Consider the following 13128-nt stretch of genomic DNA (forward strand, 5'->3'; position numbering starts at 1 on the left):
GATTATGTGGAACTCGTACATGAAAACAAATTACTACTTCTCTTGGACAACTTATCAACAAATTAAAAATTAGATTTAAGTTTAGTGACAATGTTAGGAGATTTAACTAATTTTATTTCTTAGATGATAACTTAATGGCAAGAAAATGTGCACCAAGTTAATATATTTAAGTCATAACATCTCTTGTGCTCTTAAATATGATTAGACCAACGATTTAATTTTTATATTGCGTAATGGAGGACCAAAACCAACATTTAGTTTCTTGTTTAATGTTACGATGTTCACGCCAAAATAAAATAACCCTCTAAGTGGGCCCCGCTTTAAATAATACTATCAACATAAATTCTAAAAAATAATAACATGCATTCCGATTTTCTCTTTTTTCTTCTGTTTTTTTGGCCAACGCATTCCAATAACTCTATATTCTTTTTTTGATATAGTATAGTTCAAAGTGTATGTTGAGAGTCGTATGCCAGTATTAATTGATTTGTTTGTATAATGTGGTTTCTTATCACTTAGTATTATTTTTTCAACTATATATATATATATATATAGGTAGTTAAACTACATTACTGTTTACGGAAAGGATACAAGTTGTACAATGAATCCACATCTTAACATAGCATACATAAAAAAAAGAGTTTATATTTCAACTAAATTTTATAAATTTTGGATGAACCTAGTGATACATTAATATGACTTGTGTGGCATTATTACGAAAAGGATAAAAGTTTAACAACTAAATCATGTATCATGATTCATGAGTCGGCCCTTGACACAGTTGCAATGAGGTAGGTATATTGTTAGTTCCTTTTTTTTGGTTTAATGTTAAATTATATTGTTAGTTCTTCTTAATTATTATTTAATTAGAAGACCACATCTTATGAATTTCTTGTTATATTGTTTAAAATACGTTTCATTATTCTTTTTTTTCAAACTAATATATTTATTGCTTACGTCGACTAAAATTTTCTCTCAATTAGAAGAAGTTAGATGACAACCTAATATTCATTATTATTTTGTCGGCGCCTAATTTATATTAATATACAAAAATTTGATATATTTTGTTAAAATGAGAATTGTCAAGTTCAGATATGCAATTATGTGATAAGGAAAAAATTGGCCATCAAACTAAATATCAAAGTTTTTTTCGTCAATATCACTTTTCAATGTTGACCCAAAATTAAAAAAAAAAGCTTTTAAATATTAGTGTCTTTCAACTTTTCAACTAGTCGTTTTATCATATAAAAATTCTCAAAATTCTTTCTTTCATGATAATAACTTTTTCCAAACGGTCAAATGTTCTCACAAGTTGTAATTATTTTGGAGTTAGTGGCAATTTCAAAAATAAAAATTGTTGAATTTTAGGACCAATATTGCCTTTTTGATGCAGGAGTCTCTCTCTCAAAAACTAATAGTATAAACTGAAATTGTTGTGGATGGATACGTGACCATTTATTCTACACCAAGAGAGTAGTGCTCAAAATTTCAAATCTTGCAACAAAACTATAAGCTACGACTTACGAACCAAGCTACGTATTATCCATAAAGCTTTTTCGAATAATCTCTCTATAAACAGCATTTGAATTTGGATCTATAACATCATCGGAGTAACATTCTTCTAACTAATTGAATTACCAATGCATGAATCATTAATAGTATAGTTTGCAAATATTTGCTTATAAAACTTTTTATGGACCGGCGACAAATAATAATATACATACATATCTATGTATATAATCGTAAGTGTGTCTATATATTATACAGAAATGTGTATCAACTAACATGTAAAACAAAAGAAGACATGGAGTGAGAGAAGCATATGATAATAAGCAAATGATTTTGAAAATGCGCATGCAACATAGCCGTTGTGCTTGTACTCATCTCTACGCAAATATATTTCATTATTTTCACTAAAATATTCTCCCTATTTTTATTTAAATTTTCTTGTAACAATAATAAAACAGCTCATCTACACCAAATGCAACTATTTCTTTTTTTGTTGTTTTGTATAAAATCCTTGTCCATCTAATTTTGACATTGTTTACGCTCAATATCAATGTGTATAATAAAGTCTATATGTTTGCAATCTAAAATAAGGAATGAGTGAGGAAAAAAAAGATAATGAATTGCGTATACATAATAATGTATGTCATGACGGTGACTATGATCTTGACTACATCATATGATTTCAACCATACAAATATTTATATCTAAATAGAGAGAATTAAGCATCATGATGTTAACTCTTATATAATTTATTTTAAATTCGCTTTCATAACATTATAATTATAAGTTTTCATCCTTAAAACTTAAAACAAAAGTGGGGGTCCTTTTACCTTAGTGGAGTTCTCATATATATCATCCTATGAGGAGAGAATTTATCTCAGTCTCACCATTGTCTTTCTAAAGCAGCCTTTTTGAGATTCTCAACCTCTTTATTATAGAGAAACATGAGATCTTGAGGTGTCTAGCTTCTCAAGATCTCAAGCTTAAGGAAAATGCCTGGACTTTGATCTGAAATGCCATGGAATATTATTTAGTATCTTGGAGAGAAGTAGAGTTCTTGGTCTGAACTTTCATGGGATGTTGTAGAAGCTTGTATTGGTGTCGAAATAACCATTTCCGCTGTAAGGAGGATGAAGAAGATTAACAGAAGGAGACGCTTGCTGTGTCTTAGAAAGATCTAGAAACTGAGAGGTTGGTTTTGGACTTGATTCGTTGTGTGAAGGCTCTTCTCTTTGGTTAATAACCATCAAATCCTTTCCCATCAGCCGCAACACCGGGTTGGGAGTTGAAGGAACCGCAGGCACAGACTTACTCAGGAAATCCAAATCTTGTTGGATCATTTGTGGTGGTGGTGGTTGACAAAATGTTGTATCTTCAAGAGCTTTCTCCTTTCTTTGGCAACAACATGATTGATCATTGTCTCTGAATCTGGAAGGTCTCTTGTCAGTGGTGATGATGTTATGAAGACTTAATGTCTGTGTTTCAGGAGCTGCAAAGTTTGAAATTGCTGAAACAGGTGATTCCGATGAATTTCTGTCAGTGAGATCAAACTGATCTTGTGAAGAGTGGACTTGGCTTGTGATAACTGAAGAGTTTCCATGATGTTCAACTGCATCAGTTCCCATCATATCCCAAGGACTTGGTAAAAATGATCCCGGAGGTCCTGGAATAGGAATGGGATCAACCTCCATGAACGAGCTTTCTTGTTCCGCGGTTTCGCAACCAGTTTTCTCATAAACCATGCTTTCAAACTCAACATCTGCATCTTTAGTTTTGTCCAACATATCATCACCTCCTTTGTTATCACCAGTCTCTTCATAGCTTTCATAATCATTGTCTTCCCCGCTAAACGAAGGATTTGAGCTTAGCGCAACCTTATCTGTTTCTCCATCATCATCATCCCAACCATCATAATCTGACAGTTCACGTTCTTGAGTCATTTCAGACTCCCATTTCCCTATATCTTCATCTTCATTCTCAGAGAAATCCATTCGAGCTTTCTTGAACTTCATGACGCCTCTCGCCACAGGTGTTAAACATCTCAAGGGATTTGCTACAAATAAATCACTTTCAATGCTTCTGTTCCTAGACAAAGCCCAGCTCTTTCCAGAAACTTGGCTCTCCCCACAAACTCTCCATGACCCTATACTGTTTAAAGGAGAAGAAACTGTCTCGGACAAATCAGTACTCACATGACTTGGACTTCTTAACACAAGAGGATCTTCTGACAATGAATTCCAATTCTCAGATTCACAAATGTCTGTCCCATTCTTCTTTCCATGCCTTGAAAGAGAACGCTTTGTTAGCATCCGCTGGTTGAATATTCTACCTTGACCAGGACCTGAAGTTTCTGACCTCTCAAAGTCTTTACCTTCTTTAGAATATCCTCTTCGATACTCCGGTATCTGTTACAAAAATGATAAAGAAACTTGTGTTACTAATCTAACAACCAAATCAAGAACGGATCATGCAAAGGCATAATTACCTCTGAAGCATTGCTTTTACGAACAGTGAGTTTTCTGTTTTGAGGAACTAGTTTACGATGCTTGTAATGTTTCTCTCCCCAAAGTTTTTTCCTAAAGCTTTTGCCCCCTTTACCTTCACTAGAAGATTTCTTCTCACAAACTTCTTCATGCTCTCTTCTTGATGGATCAGAAGCTTTCTCGTTAAACTTAGATAAAATCCGCAGTTTTTGGCCCTTAGCATCAATGTAAACAGGTCCAATGCCAGCAGCATCTTCATCAATGCGAGCACGCGACACGCTTCGCTTCTTTACTTTGTTGGACACTTCAGGCTTATCATCAGAGACAACACGGTTAGAGTAGCTCGAAATCATAGCCCACTTTGTGCCATTTCTTTTATCAAGATCTTCTAATGTGCCTTCTTTCGCAGAAGCATAGATATCAGTCATGGTTTTAACTTTCAACCGTGGCTTAGTCTTAGGCCTGTTTGGCTTACGAATCGGCTGCTGCCCCGAGTCAACAGACAGACACTGATCAATGTGCGCATTTAAAGTAGTGTTAGAAGCAGACGAGAAGGTTTTGCAGATGGGACAAGTTCTCAAAGCCATAGAATCAGAAGCTGAAAAGAGGCTACTATGATCTTCTTTTCCACCACTATCCACACAAGCTCCAGGTTTCACTATCAACCCACACTTTTTTCTAGGATTCTTGTTAACCATAGCTACTTGTATTTTGGATTTCGAACCACTCGCCAACAAACCATTCTCAAATCCTTGTTTAGTAGTCTCTACTAATATCTGATAAGAGCCAAGTTTCTCTGACTTTCTCTTGTGACTTACCGCTTCCACATGAGTTATGTTTGGCTTCTTCACTTCAGGAGGCTGAATCGGTGGCAATGGATCAGTTAAGCCATGATTTAAACAAAGTTGCAAACTTGTTGAGGAAAAAGGCCAACTTTTCTTGATGTTCTTGGTCCGGTAACTAAATGCATAATCTCTGCAAAAAACATCACAAAAACCAAATCATCAACCATTAGTAGTACAACAACCAGACAAAACATAGGTACAGGCTTTTATAAAAAAAAAAACTTCTGAGAGACATGACACAACAAAGAAAAGTTTGTTCTTTGATGATACTGAGACTCGTTCAGATCATGGACCAACGGATCAAAGAATAGTCAAAACTCAATACCATTAAGCTCCACATAATCACAGAAGGTGAAAGAAAAATAAAAATAAAAAGCATTTTGTTTTGAATCTGACCCATTTAGCAAAAATGAATGGATGAGAAGAAAAGATGTATCAGTAATCAAACCTAACAAGAAAGCTAAAGACTTTAAGCCTCCTAAAACAATGGTGAAGAACAAGAAACTGTTGACTTCTTCTCCATAAAACCCCCAACAAAATCGGAGAAGAAGAAACTTTAAGATTACCTGATGGAGAAAGTTGAAAGATGTGATTGACCTAACTCATCACAAGAGTTGGTCAGATGTAAGAAACTAGAAGAAGATGATGGATTGTTATTAGAAGGGCTTCTTTGATCAGTGGATGATAAGAACATTTGATTCTTCTTCCACTGTTACTACTATTCACTTCTTCACTTTTATCAACCTTGTCGTCCCTGCTCTTCTGCATAACACCAGATCTTTATAATACCAAATCTGAGAGCCTATGAAACCTGAAAAAGAGTTTAAAGTTTAAGTCTTTAAAACCCAGAAACTTGAGAAGATCAAGTAAAAAAATATTATTTCATGTGAAGGTTAGAAAAAAAACAGAGAATAAAATTAGGATTAGTGGGTGAGATTTTCAAGTATATGGGTTTGATTGGTGAAGCAAATCACAAATAGGAACAATCAAAAGAGTTGGTTTTTAATTCTTCAAAGTTTTTCCCCTAAAAACAAGCATCAGTTTCTAATCTGATTGGAGTGTTATTTTATGCAAGGAATCATATGAAACTCAAAGACATCACAATAAGAAACTAATAGATCAAGACACAGAAGGTAAAAGAACATACATTTGGTGAGATTTAAACCAAAGTTCATTGAGATTTATTTTTTTTTCTAAAAAAAAAATGAACACATTGAAAGAAGATAATCTAACCCTTAAGAAAAACTATAATCTCTACTTATGGATGAACCAACTGGAACATGAGATTTAACAACAAATCTGAGAAGACAATATTAGGAATCCAAGAAACAAAACCCTTTTTTATAATGTTATGAACAGAAGAAATGGATCATAAAATATCAAAAACTTACAGAGGATTAAAGATATATACTTATAATAAGCATACCTATTTTTGAAGAGTATAAGTTTGGATCTTTGAAACTTAATAAAGATTCAAAGTAAAGTAAGAACAAGAAACTGTAAATCGGTGAGACAATACAAAGAAAGAAAAAACAAAGAAGTAGGAAGACGACGAAGAGAGAAGAAGAAGAGAGTTGCTAAAATAAAAGTTTCAGATAAAAATTATATCAGTAAATAGACAGAAACCTTTAGAGGATTTGATTATTTTCAGAAATAGTTTTTCTTGGCAGAAGAAAAGATTTTTGTTAGAGGGAGAGAGAGATGAACAAGAACCACGCACTAACACATCAAAGTGGTATCAGGTTCCCTAAGTATTAAATAAACATACTGTTTACTTATAAAATAAACTTAAAGTAAAGAAATGTTTAAATGAATTTTTTTTTTTTTTTCCTCGTCGCTGTTCCTTTCGTATGTCTGTAAGTGAGCTGTGTGAATTCCTAAATAGTTGTTTTCATTTTTCAAACCATTTTTTTAATGCTGCTAACTTTATTTAAATTTTGGGCTTTGAACTGAACGAGACAAGTAGAGGCTGCTGCTAACTTTTTGTATCGTGTTTTTTAAGAAGTGGTTTCTACTTTCTATCATTGTTTATACAAAATGTAATCATGTTTCGAATTTTTAATTTATGGTAAGGTAAGAAACTTTAGTTATAAAAAATAATTAAGAATTTATGTATGTTCTTGTTAATTAGTATAAATTTTTGTATTCTTCGAAACCCAAAGATATGAATTGTGGAGGGGCTAGAAATGCTTTTTTTTTTCCTATGGATGATTCGACCATTAATGAAAAGCAAATGAAATCTTGACTTAAATGAGGGTTGACTCACTTTAGTTTTGGGATAAAGTCTTTTGAAAAGTTTATCAAATTATGGGAAGTTTCCATAAGAACGATCGAGACGGTTTGTGAACAAATGATCGTTCGGTTCTATTATATGACCTTAATTAAGATTGTTTCTTCTGTGATATGGCTATGGAATAATAGATAGATGAATCTATGACCTTAGGCGATATAAGATCTTCTCGGAGAATATTAAGGTGGAGCATATAACATGCGTGGAACAAACCAATGACCATGATATCTTTGAGATGAGATATGAAGGCATCGGCCGGAAAAATTTCCAACGTTTAAAGTCATAGAATAAATGGTCGAAGAATTTGGAATCATGGAAATGAAAGAAAGTGATTTTGATTCAGAATCAATGGTTTTTATTGTCCTTTTTAAAGGTGAAAATAAATAAGAACATGATGTCTTGACTGTTTTTGAGAGCAAGCCAAATGTTTACGAAAAAAAGGATCCAATTGTTTGAAAAAGTTGGTCATGTATATGTTAGTGCATATAGAATTATGTAGGCACTCATAACCACTTTTTCTCAAAATTACAAGTTCTATAAAGTATAAACCATGAGATATCTCATATTTTGATCTTTTTAAAACGAATGTATCAACAGCCAGAATTATCGTTAAATCATCACCTTATTAAGAGAAATTAAGAAAAATCATAGAATTAAATAAGAGAGGATAGTGCCATTTTGTGGAAACGTGAAATTATGGTTTTAGTCAAACATCATTTTCCTCGTTAAGTCATATTCCATGCCCTATGGACTTATTGGAGGTCCCATAATTCCTTCGCTACACGACACTATTCTTTTTTTTTTTTTTTGGTGAAGTAATGAATGACAAATTGATAAGTAATGGATTCAAGCAAGACACCAAAACAAGAAAAACAAATTATAGCTTCTTAATCGCAATGATAAATCTAAAGAGCAGCCGTTTTTAGCTTTTGATTAATAAGTTCCATCAAATTAGATTGAGAAACAAGTGGTCGTGGTATAATATATTCGTGTCTAATTGGAATCAATTATAGATTTGTATGGTCTAGAATTTACTTATTTTAGTCTAGAGTGTCATATCATCCAAATTATTTTACAACATCAATATGTGATCAAAGACATATTTCAACATATAATTTAACTTTTGATTGAGAAGATTCGATAGATACAAAATATGCTAGAAATAATAGACTTATTGTAGATCCTATGTATAAAAACAAAGGAGTGTTAAAGAGAAAACATGAAATGTCCACATATACGTCAAATTATCAATGGCATGAACATGGTGATGGTGTGGTCTGTCTAACTTTTTATGATGCTTTTATTTATTAATGTGACGGAACATATTAATAATATAGTTTCTCTAGCATTGAATAATATATATGTTTTTATTCTTTTTATTATTCTTGGGAAACACCGTTTATTTTTTTTTATTAACGGGGAGCACCGATTTTTCCGTACGATTTCGAAGTGTGTTGGTCGAGAAAAATGAGTGAACCGAAATTAACGTGACAAGTAAATCTGATCTTGTTTTGTTTGGTTCGGTATGAATTTTGTTTTAGTTTGAAATGGTGTTTTTATTTTTTTGGTCAAATTTTGAAATAGTATTCATTCATTTGTTTCAATTCCATAAAAGTAGTAATTGGTCCACCACGATATGTATTCTTTCAAGTTTCAAACCTCATAGCAGAATTTTGTATTCAAATTCAAGTAAAATAGTACGCTCTTGTGTATACAATTATAATTTATACATGTCTATCAATTAAATTTCAAAATAACTAAAATCCATTCGTACAAGAATCATTACAATGCTGGAAGACGAAAATAACATCTTTAGAAATTATATCCTTGTTGTATAATGTATTCACTGATACACATGTTTTGACTTATTGATCTCTTTCAATTCAATGAAAGTTTCTTATACATATCACATGATCCAAACTTGTTGAACTAAATAGACTTTTATTTTGTAATTTCATAAAACGTAAGTATATTGTAATAAAAATGATTATTTGGAGTATTAAACAGATTCTTAAGAATTCGAATAAACCACCTTGCTCCAAGAAGCTGTAGTCTCTTAGCACTATCACGGAAACGTTCTGACTCAAACAGAGAGTTCGGTCTTGGAGATCAAGATACCATCACTATCAGCATATAGCCACTCTCCATCTCTAATCAAAGTTCCTCCAATATGAACCGGCACATTCTTCTCACCATGACCTTTCTTAGTAGATTTCAACGGGTTAGATCCCAATGCCCTGACCCCAACATCGCAGTCATTGATCTCATCCACATCTCTAACGCATCCATTCACAACAATCCCCGACCACCCGTTGTTCTGAGCTAACTGTCCGAGGTTTCCTCCAACAAGCGCGCATCTCATGCTTCCACCACCGTCTATAACTAAGACTCCGCCTTCTCCTTTCGTTTCTAGTTGGTTTCTGACGAGGACATTGTCTTCAAAGACCTTGAGAGTCACGATTGGTCCTGAGAAGCATCTTCTTTGGCCATAGATCTTGAAGATTGGGTGAAGAGCGCGTAAGTCTCCATTTGATATTAGTTCTGCGTTGCTGTCACACGCTTCTGCCGTTGCAAATGCAGCCATGGGAGATTCTGTGTGTGTTCTGCATTTGGAATCACAAGACAGATAAGAGTAGGGAACTGAAAGAAAAAAATGAAAATAGCAAAATAAAGTAAACATAGAAAATAGTTCTCATTCTCTTCAATATCAACAAACAATTTGAAACTTCTTCTTTAACATGAACAATTCGTGTGATTTAAGATGCCAACAAGAGGTATTCATCTTGTTACTGACTTAAAACGCACTTGAATGCTGATGACACTGAGAGAAGCATCTAAAACAAAGTAAACAAAGACATGTGCAACTGTTTGCATACAAACAGTGTTAAAGCCAGACTTGGAAGACAAGAAGAGGTTGAGATTTGAATCAAATCCTCAGACTCAAGAAAAGAGAGAGAGCTCAAATTACAAACAACTTTTGAAATGCAATGACCTTAAAGTTTCTAACAGTTGACTGAATTGATGACTGTTTGCTTGAATCTTAAGTCTGATATATGTAAGTACGAACAGAAGTTTTGTGTATTGTATAGAGGGTTGAGCCAGATGCTATAAACAACCTTTAAATATTTCTTCCATGACCTACATATGAAACGTTAAAGAAACAATGAAATATCGAAAATCAAACCCCATTTGTCTAATAAAACAAAGCTATTTGAACCTTATAGTATGATTTGTTTCCATTTTTGTCCAACGAACAAAGATCCAAGTTAACTTATACGGCGGAAGAAACAGAACCTAATTTCACTACATAACAGCAAAATCCAAAGGAACCTTCCAAGATTTCTATAATTAGACATTAAAAATTAGAAGTAAACCCTTTGAAGCAAACTCAATTGCACTTAAACCTGGAAAAAACACAGCCTTTTTTTGGGGGGTAATATGTAAGAAATGAAAACAAAAGCAGCTGAGAAGACTTAGCAATCATCACAACAACTAAACCCATCTCAACAAAAATTGATCTGGATTTCAACAATAACCAAATCGATCATAAAGAAAAAATAGAAAATTTACCAGAGGCAGAGGTTAGAGCTCCAAAGACCAAAGCTTTCGGCTTTCTGCAACAGATCAGAGTCCCAATTTCTCAACGACGATACTTTCATATATTTACACAATCAACCCAAGTAGCGAGTGAGGTCAGCTTTCTCGTGTCAGGCTATCCATTTACTGAAAAATCCTCATAGAAGCTTGTGCCATGAGAGCCACTTGGTCTCTCCTATCGTAAACCCGACGGTGCGGGTATTTTCAATCCGACCCGCTTTTCTCGGGTCGGATCGTTGACATGTTTCTCTATTGACTATTGGTTCGATCATCGGACAGTCAAAACAAGTCTGCTGGGTCCATTCCAAATATTTTATTTTTATTAAGCTATAATGGGCCTAATGGGCCAAGTGATGTAGAAATTAAACCAAGTTTACACAGTGGAAATGGGAGCCTAGTAGCCCCTAGATAACAGTTCGATTTTTGGTTCGGATGGGATCGGTTTACATGGATAATTGAATACTTAAAACTGACAAGACATCAGAGCCGTCGATCCACCGTCCTTTCAAAGTTCGTTTTGAGGGCCCCACGATGTAAAATAAAAATATCTGTAAGAAGAAAAAAAAAAAAAAAAAAAGGTACACCACGCCACAACCGTGCTTTGGCTGTCACATGAGTGTAAGGTCACAGCTCCGTAACGGGATATTTTGCGGCTCGTAAAAAGACAAAGAAGAATAAAAGTGAAAGCGAAAAACAAAATACTAAAAGAGGCTTGGTCAATGTTTCTTTTTTGACCGTTTTTTTTTGGAAAAACTGCCTCCTCAATTTCCAATTTAATATTCAATTTAAGGTATAATTAAAAGTCATTGATTGATTATTCCCAATTTTATTAAATGTCTCTACATACAATTAGATTAGATCATCCTTAACGCACGTTAGTCATTTTGTTTCTTCCTCTTTTCAGACTATAAACGTTAACATGTAAGAAAGAAAAGAAAAGATATAAGCGTTAACGTATCTCATATATTTGTAAAGAATATTTGTCTGATGTTATTTAGTTCGTTTAATGATTTTATTTTAGGTTTCTTTAACCAGTACTTAACTACTTAATAGGTGTTATATATATTAGATTCAATCTATATTTGAATATCTGAATTTCACAATGGTTGGTAAACGTATCTCCTTATATTGCAGTTTAATTAGGTTAATACGTTTCATCTAAAATGCATAGTTTTAAAATCAAATCACATGCATGCATGTATGAGAACATGTCAAATTCAAATATTATTGTTTTTTTTTTTTTTTTTTTTGTAAAACAATATATTATTGTTATACGTCTTATCGATTGAAGTCGAAAGATTTGGTTGCCATATAGATCTATGTTGCGTCTCTACTCTAGTTTCATATATTAGTTTGAACTTCTAGTCTTTCGACTCAACGATGATTTGGGTTAGGTCAAAATATCTTATAACAATTAAATATTCTACTTAACACTGATACCAAAAAAAACTAATTAAATATTAAGGGTGATTGTTGTTGTTACATAACTTAAAACTGATTTACATAAACACATTTTGACTTTTGGATGTAAGTGTACATACATGTATCAAGTTACTAATACATAACTTATTATCTATCCTCTTTAAAGATCGAGCACTATAAACGATAACAAGAAAAAAATAACATAAAAAATTCAAATTTAAAATAGAATTTGATACACGAAAATATCTACTTATTTACTTTGTTTGCCATAACCTTACTAACTAAAATAATAAAATTACTAATTATTAAATTTTAAAATAGTAAATACTAGATCATAATTTGGTTTTGTTAGTGTCCTCGCAACATCACTAACCAATCGGTCGTTGACAAAAAATAATACTAGTAAAATAGTATGATGAAATCAACATTTTCAATCACTAATAAAAATAAATTTTGGCATCTTATAATTTTACCGTAAAAACTATAATTCTACTCAATTAATTTTTTTGAAACTTGTAATATCGACATATCAGACCTAACAGTATACTTTCTGTTAAATTTAACTGTTTTTTTATCCTTCAAAATACCTGGATTTCTCAAAAAATGCTATGTTAAACATTTTATTCTCTGCGGTGAAAATATTTTGACAACATTTCCCCTTTTAACTGAATTTTCTTGCATAGTTACTACACACAGAGACTATAAATAGCTTGCAGATTAGATTTTCTTCTGTTCCACAAATTTCTAACTAATATGACCACTTATAGTAAAAAACAACAACCTGCTTTATATGTAACTTTTTTTCTTTTCCTTGTCCTTAAAGAGATAATTCAGTTTTTTTCTTTCTCAATTCATATGAATCAAATCAAACCAATATAAGACTATATTCACTGTAATAAAATAATTTTCTAAATCCGACATGTGGCAGAATAGAACCTTTTGCCAATAATTTCCTTTTAAAATTAATTTTCTTCCTATTAAT

General features: G+C 32.6%; 2 protein-coding genes and 1 long non-coding RNA gene across 8 annotated transcripts; 1 reads left to right on the forward strand and 2 right to left on the reverse strand.

The window, feature by feature from the left end:
• Positions 1-2114: 2114 nt before the first annotated feature.
• On the reverse strand, positions 2115-6683 carry HAP8 (hapless 8). 2 transcript variants are annotated; one of them, NM_203212.2, is made up of 4 exons: positions 6464-6683; positions 5404-5648; positions 3995-4967; positions 2115-3914 (listed from the first exon to the last, which is right to left on the reverse strand). In NM_203212.2, the coding sequence occupies exons 2-4, from the start codon at positions 5529-5531 to the stop codon at positions 2580-2582; spliced, it is 2436 nt and encodes an 811-aa protein (NP_974941.1). In that variant the 5' UTR covers positions 5532-5648; positions 6464-6683; the 3' UTR covers positions 2115-2579. The 2 variants fall into 2 exon arrangements, with proteins under 2 accessions (NP_974941.1, NP_200436.1); NM_125008.5 differs by having other exon boundaries at positions 6264-6683.
• AT5G08455 lies at positions 6665-6866 on the forward strand. Its single transcript, NR_143080.1, has one exon. It is a non-coding gene; the product is annotated as an other RNA (long non-coding RNA).
• A 1984-nt stretch (positions 6867-8850) lies between these two features.
• AT5G56260 (Ribonuclease E inhibitor RraA/Dimethylmenaquinone methyltransferase) lies at positions 8851-11017 on the reverse strand. Of its 5 annotated transcripts, NM_001345193.1 has the most exons (3): positions 10698-11017; positions 10120-10265; positions 8871-9730 (listed from the first exon to the last, which is right to left on the reverse strand). In NM_001345193.1, the coding sequence occupies exon 3, from the start codon at positions 9709-9711 to the stop codon at positions 9211-9213; it is 501 nt and encodes a 166-aa protein (NP_001331063.1). In that variant the 5' UTR covers positions 9712-9730; positions 10120-10265; positions 10698-11017; the 3' UTR covers positions 8871-9210. The 5 variants fall into 5 exon arrangements, with proteins under 5 accessions (NP_001331061.1, NP_001331062.1, NP_001331064.1 ...); NM_001345191.1 differs by having other exon boundaries at positions 8851-10265; positions 10698-10986; NM_001345190.1 differs by having other exon boundaries at positions 8851-9730; positions 10120-10986.
• Positions 11018-13128: the final 2111 nt, after the last annotated feature.

Source organism: Arabidopsis thaliana, chromosome 5 (genome assembly GCF_000001735.4).
Source record: "Arabidopsis thaliana chromosome 5, partial sequence".
Classification (NCBI taxonomy): domain Eukaryota; kingdom Viridiplantae; phylum Streptophyta; class Magnoliopsida; order Brassicales; family Brassicaceae; genus Arabidopsis; species Arabidopsis thaliana.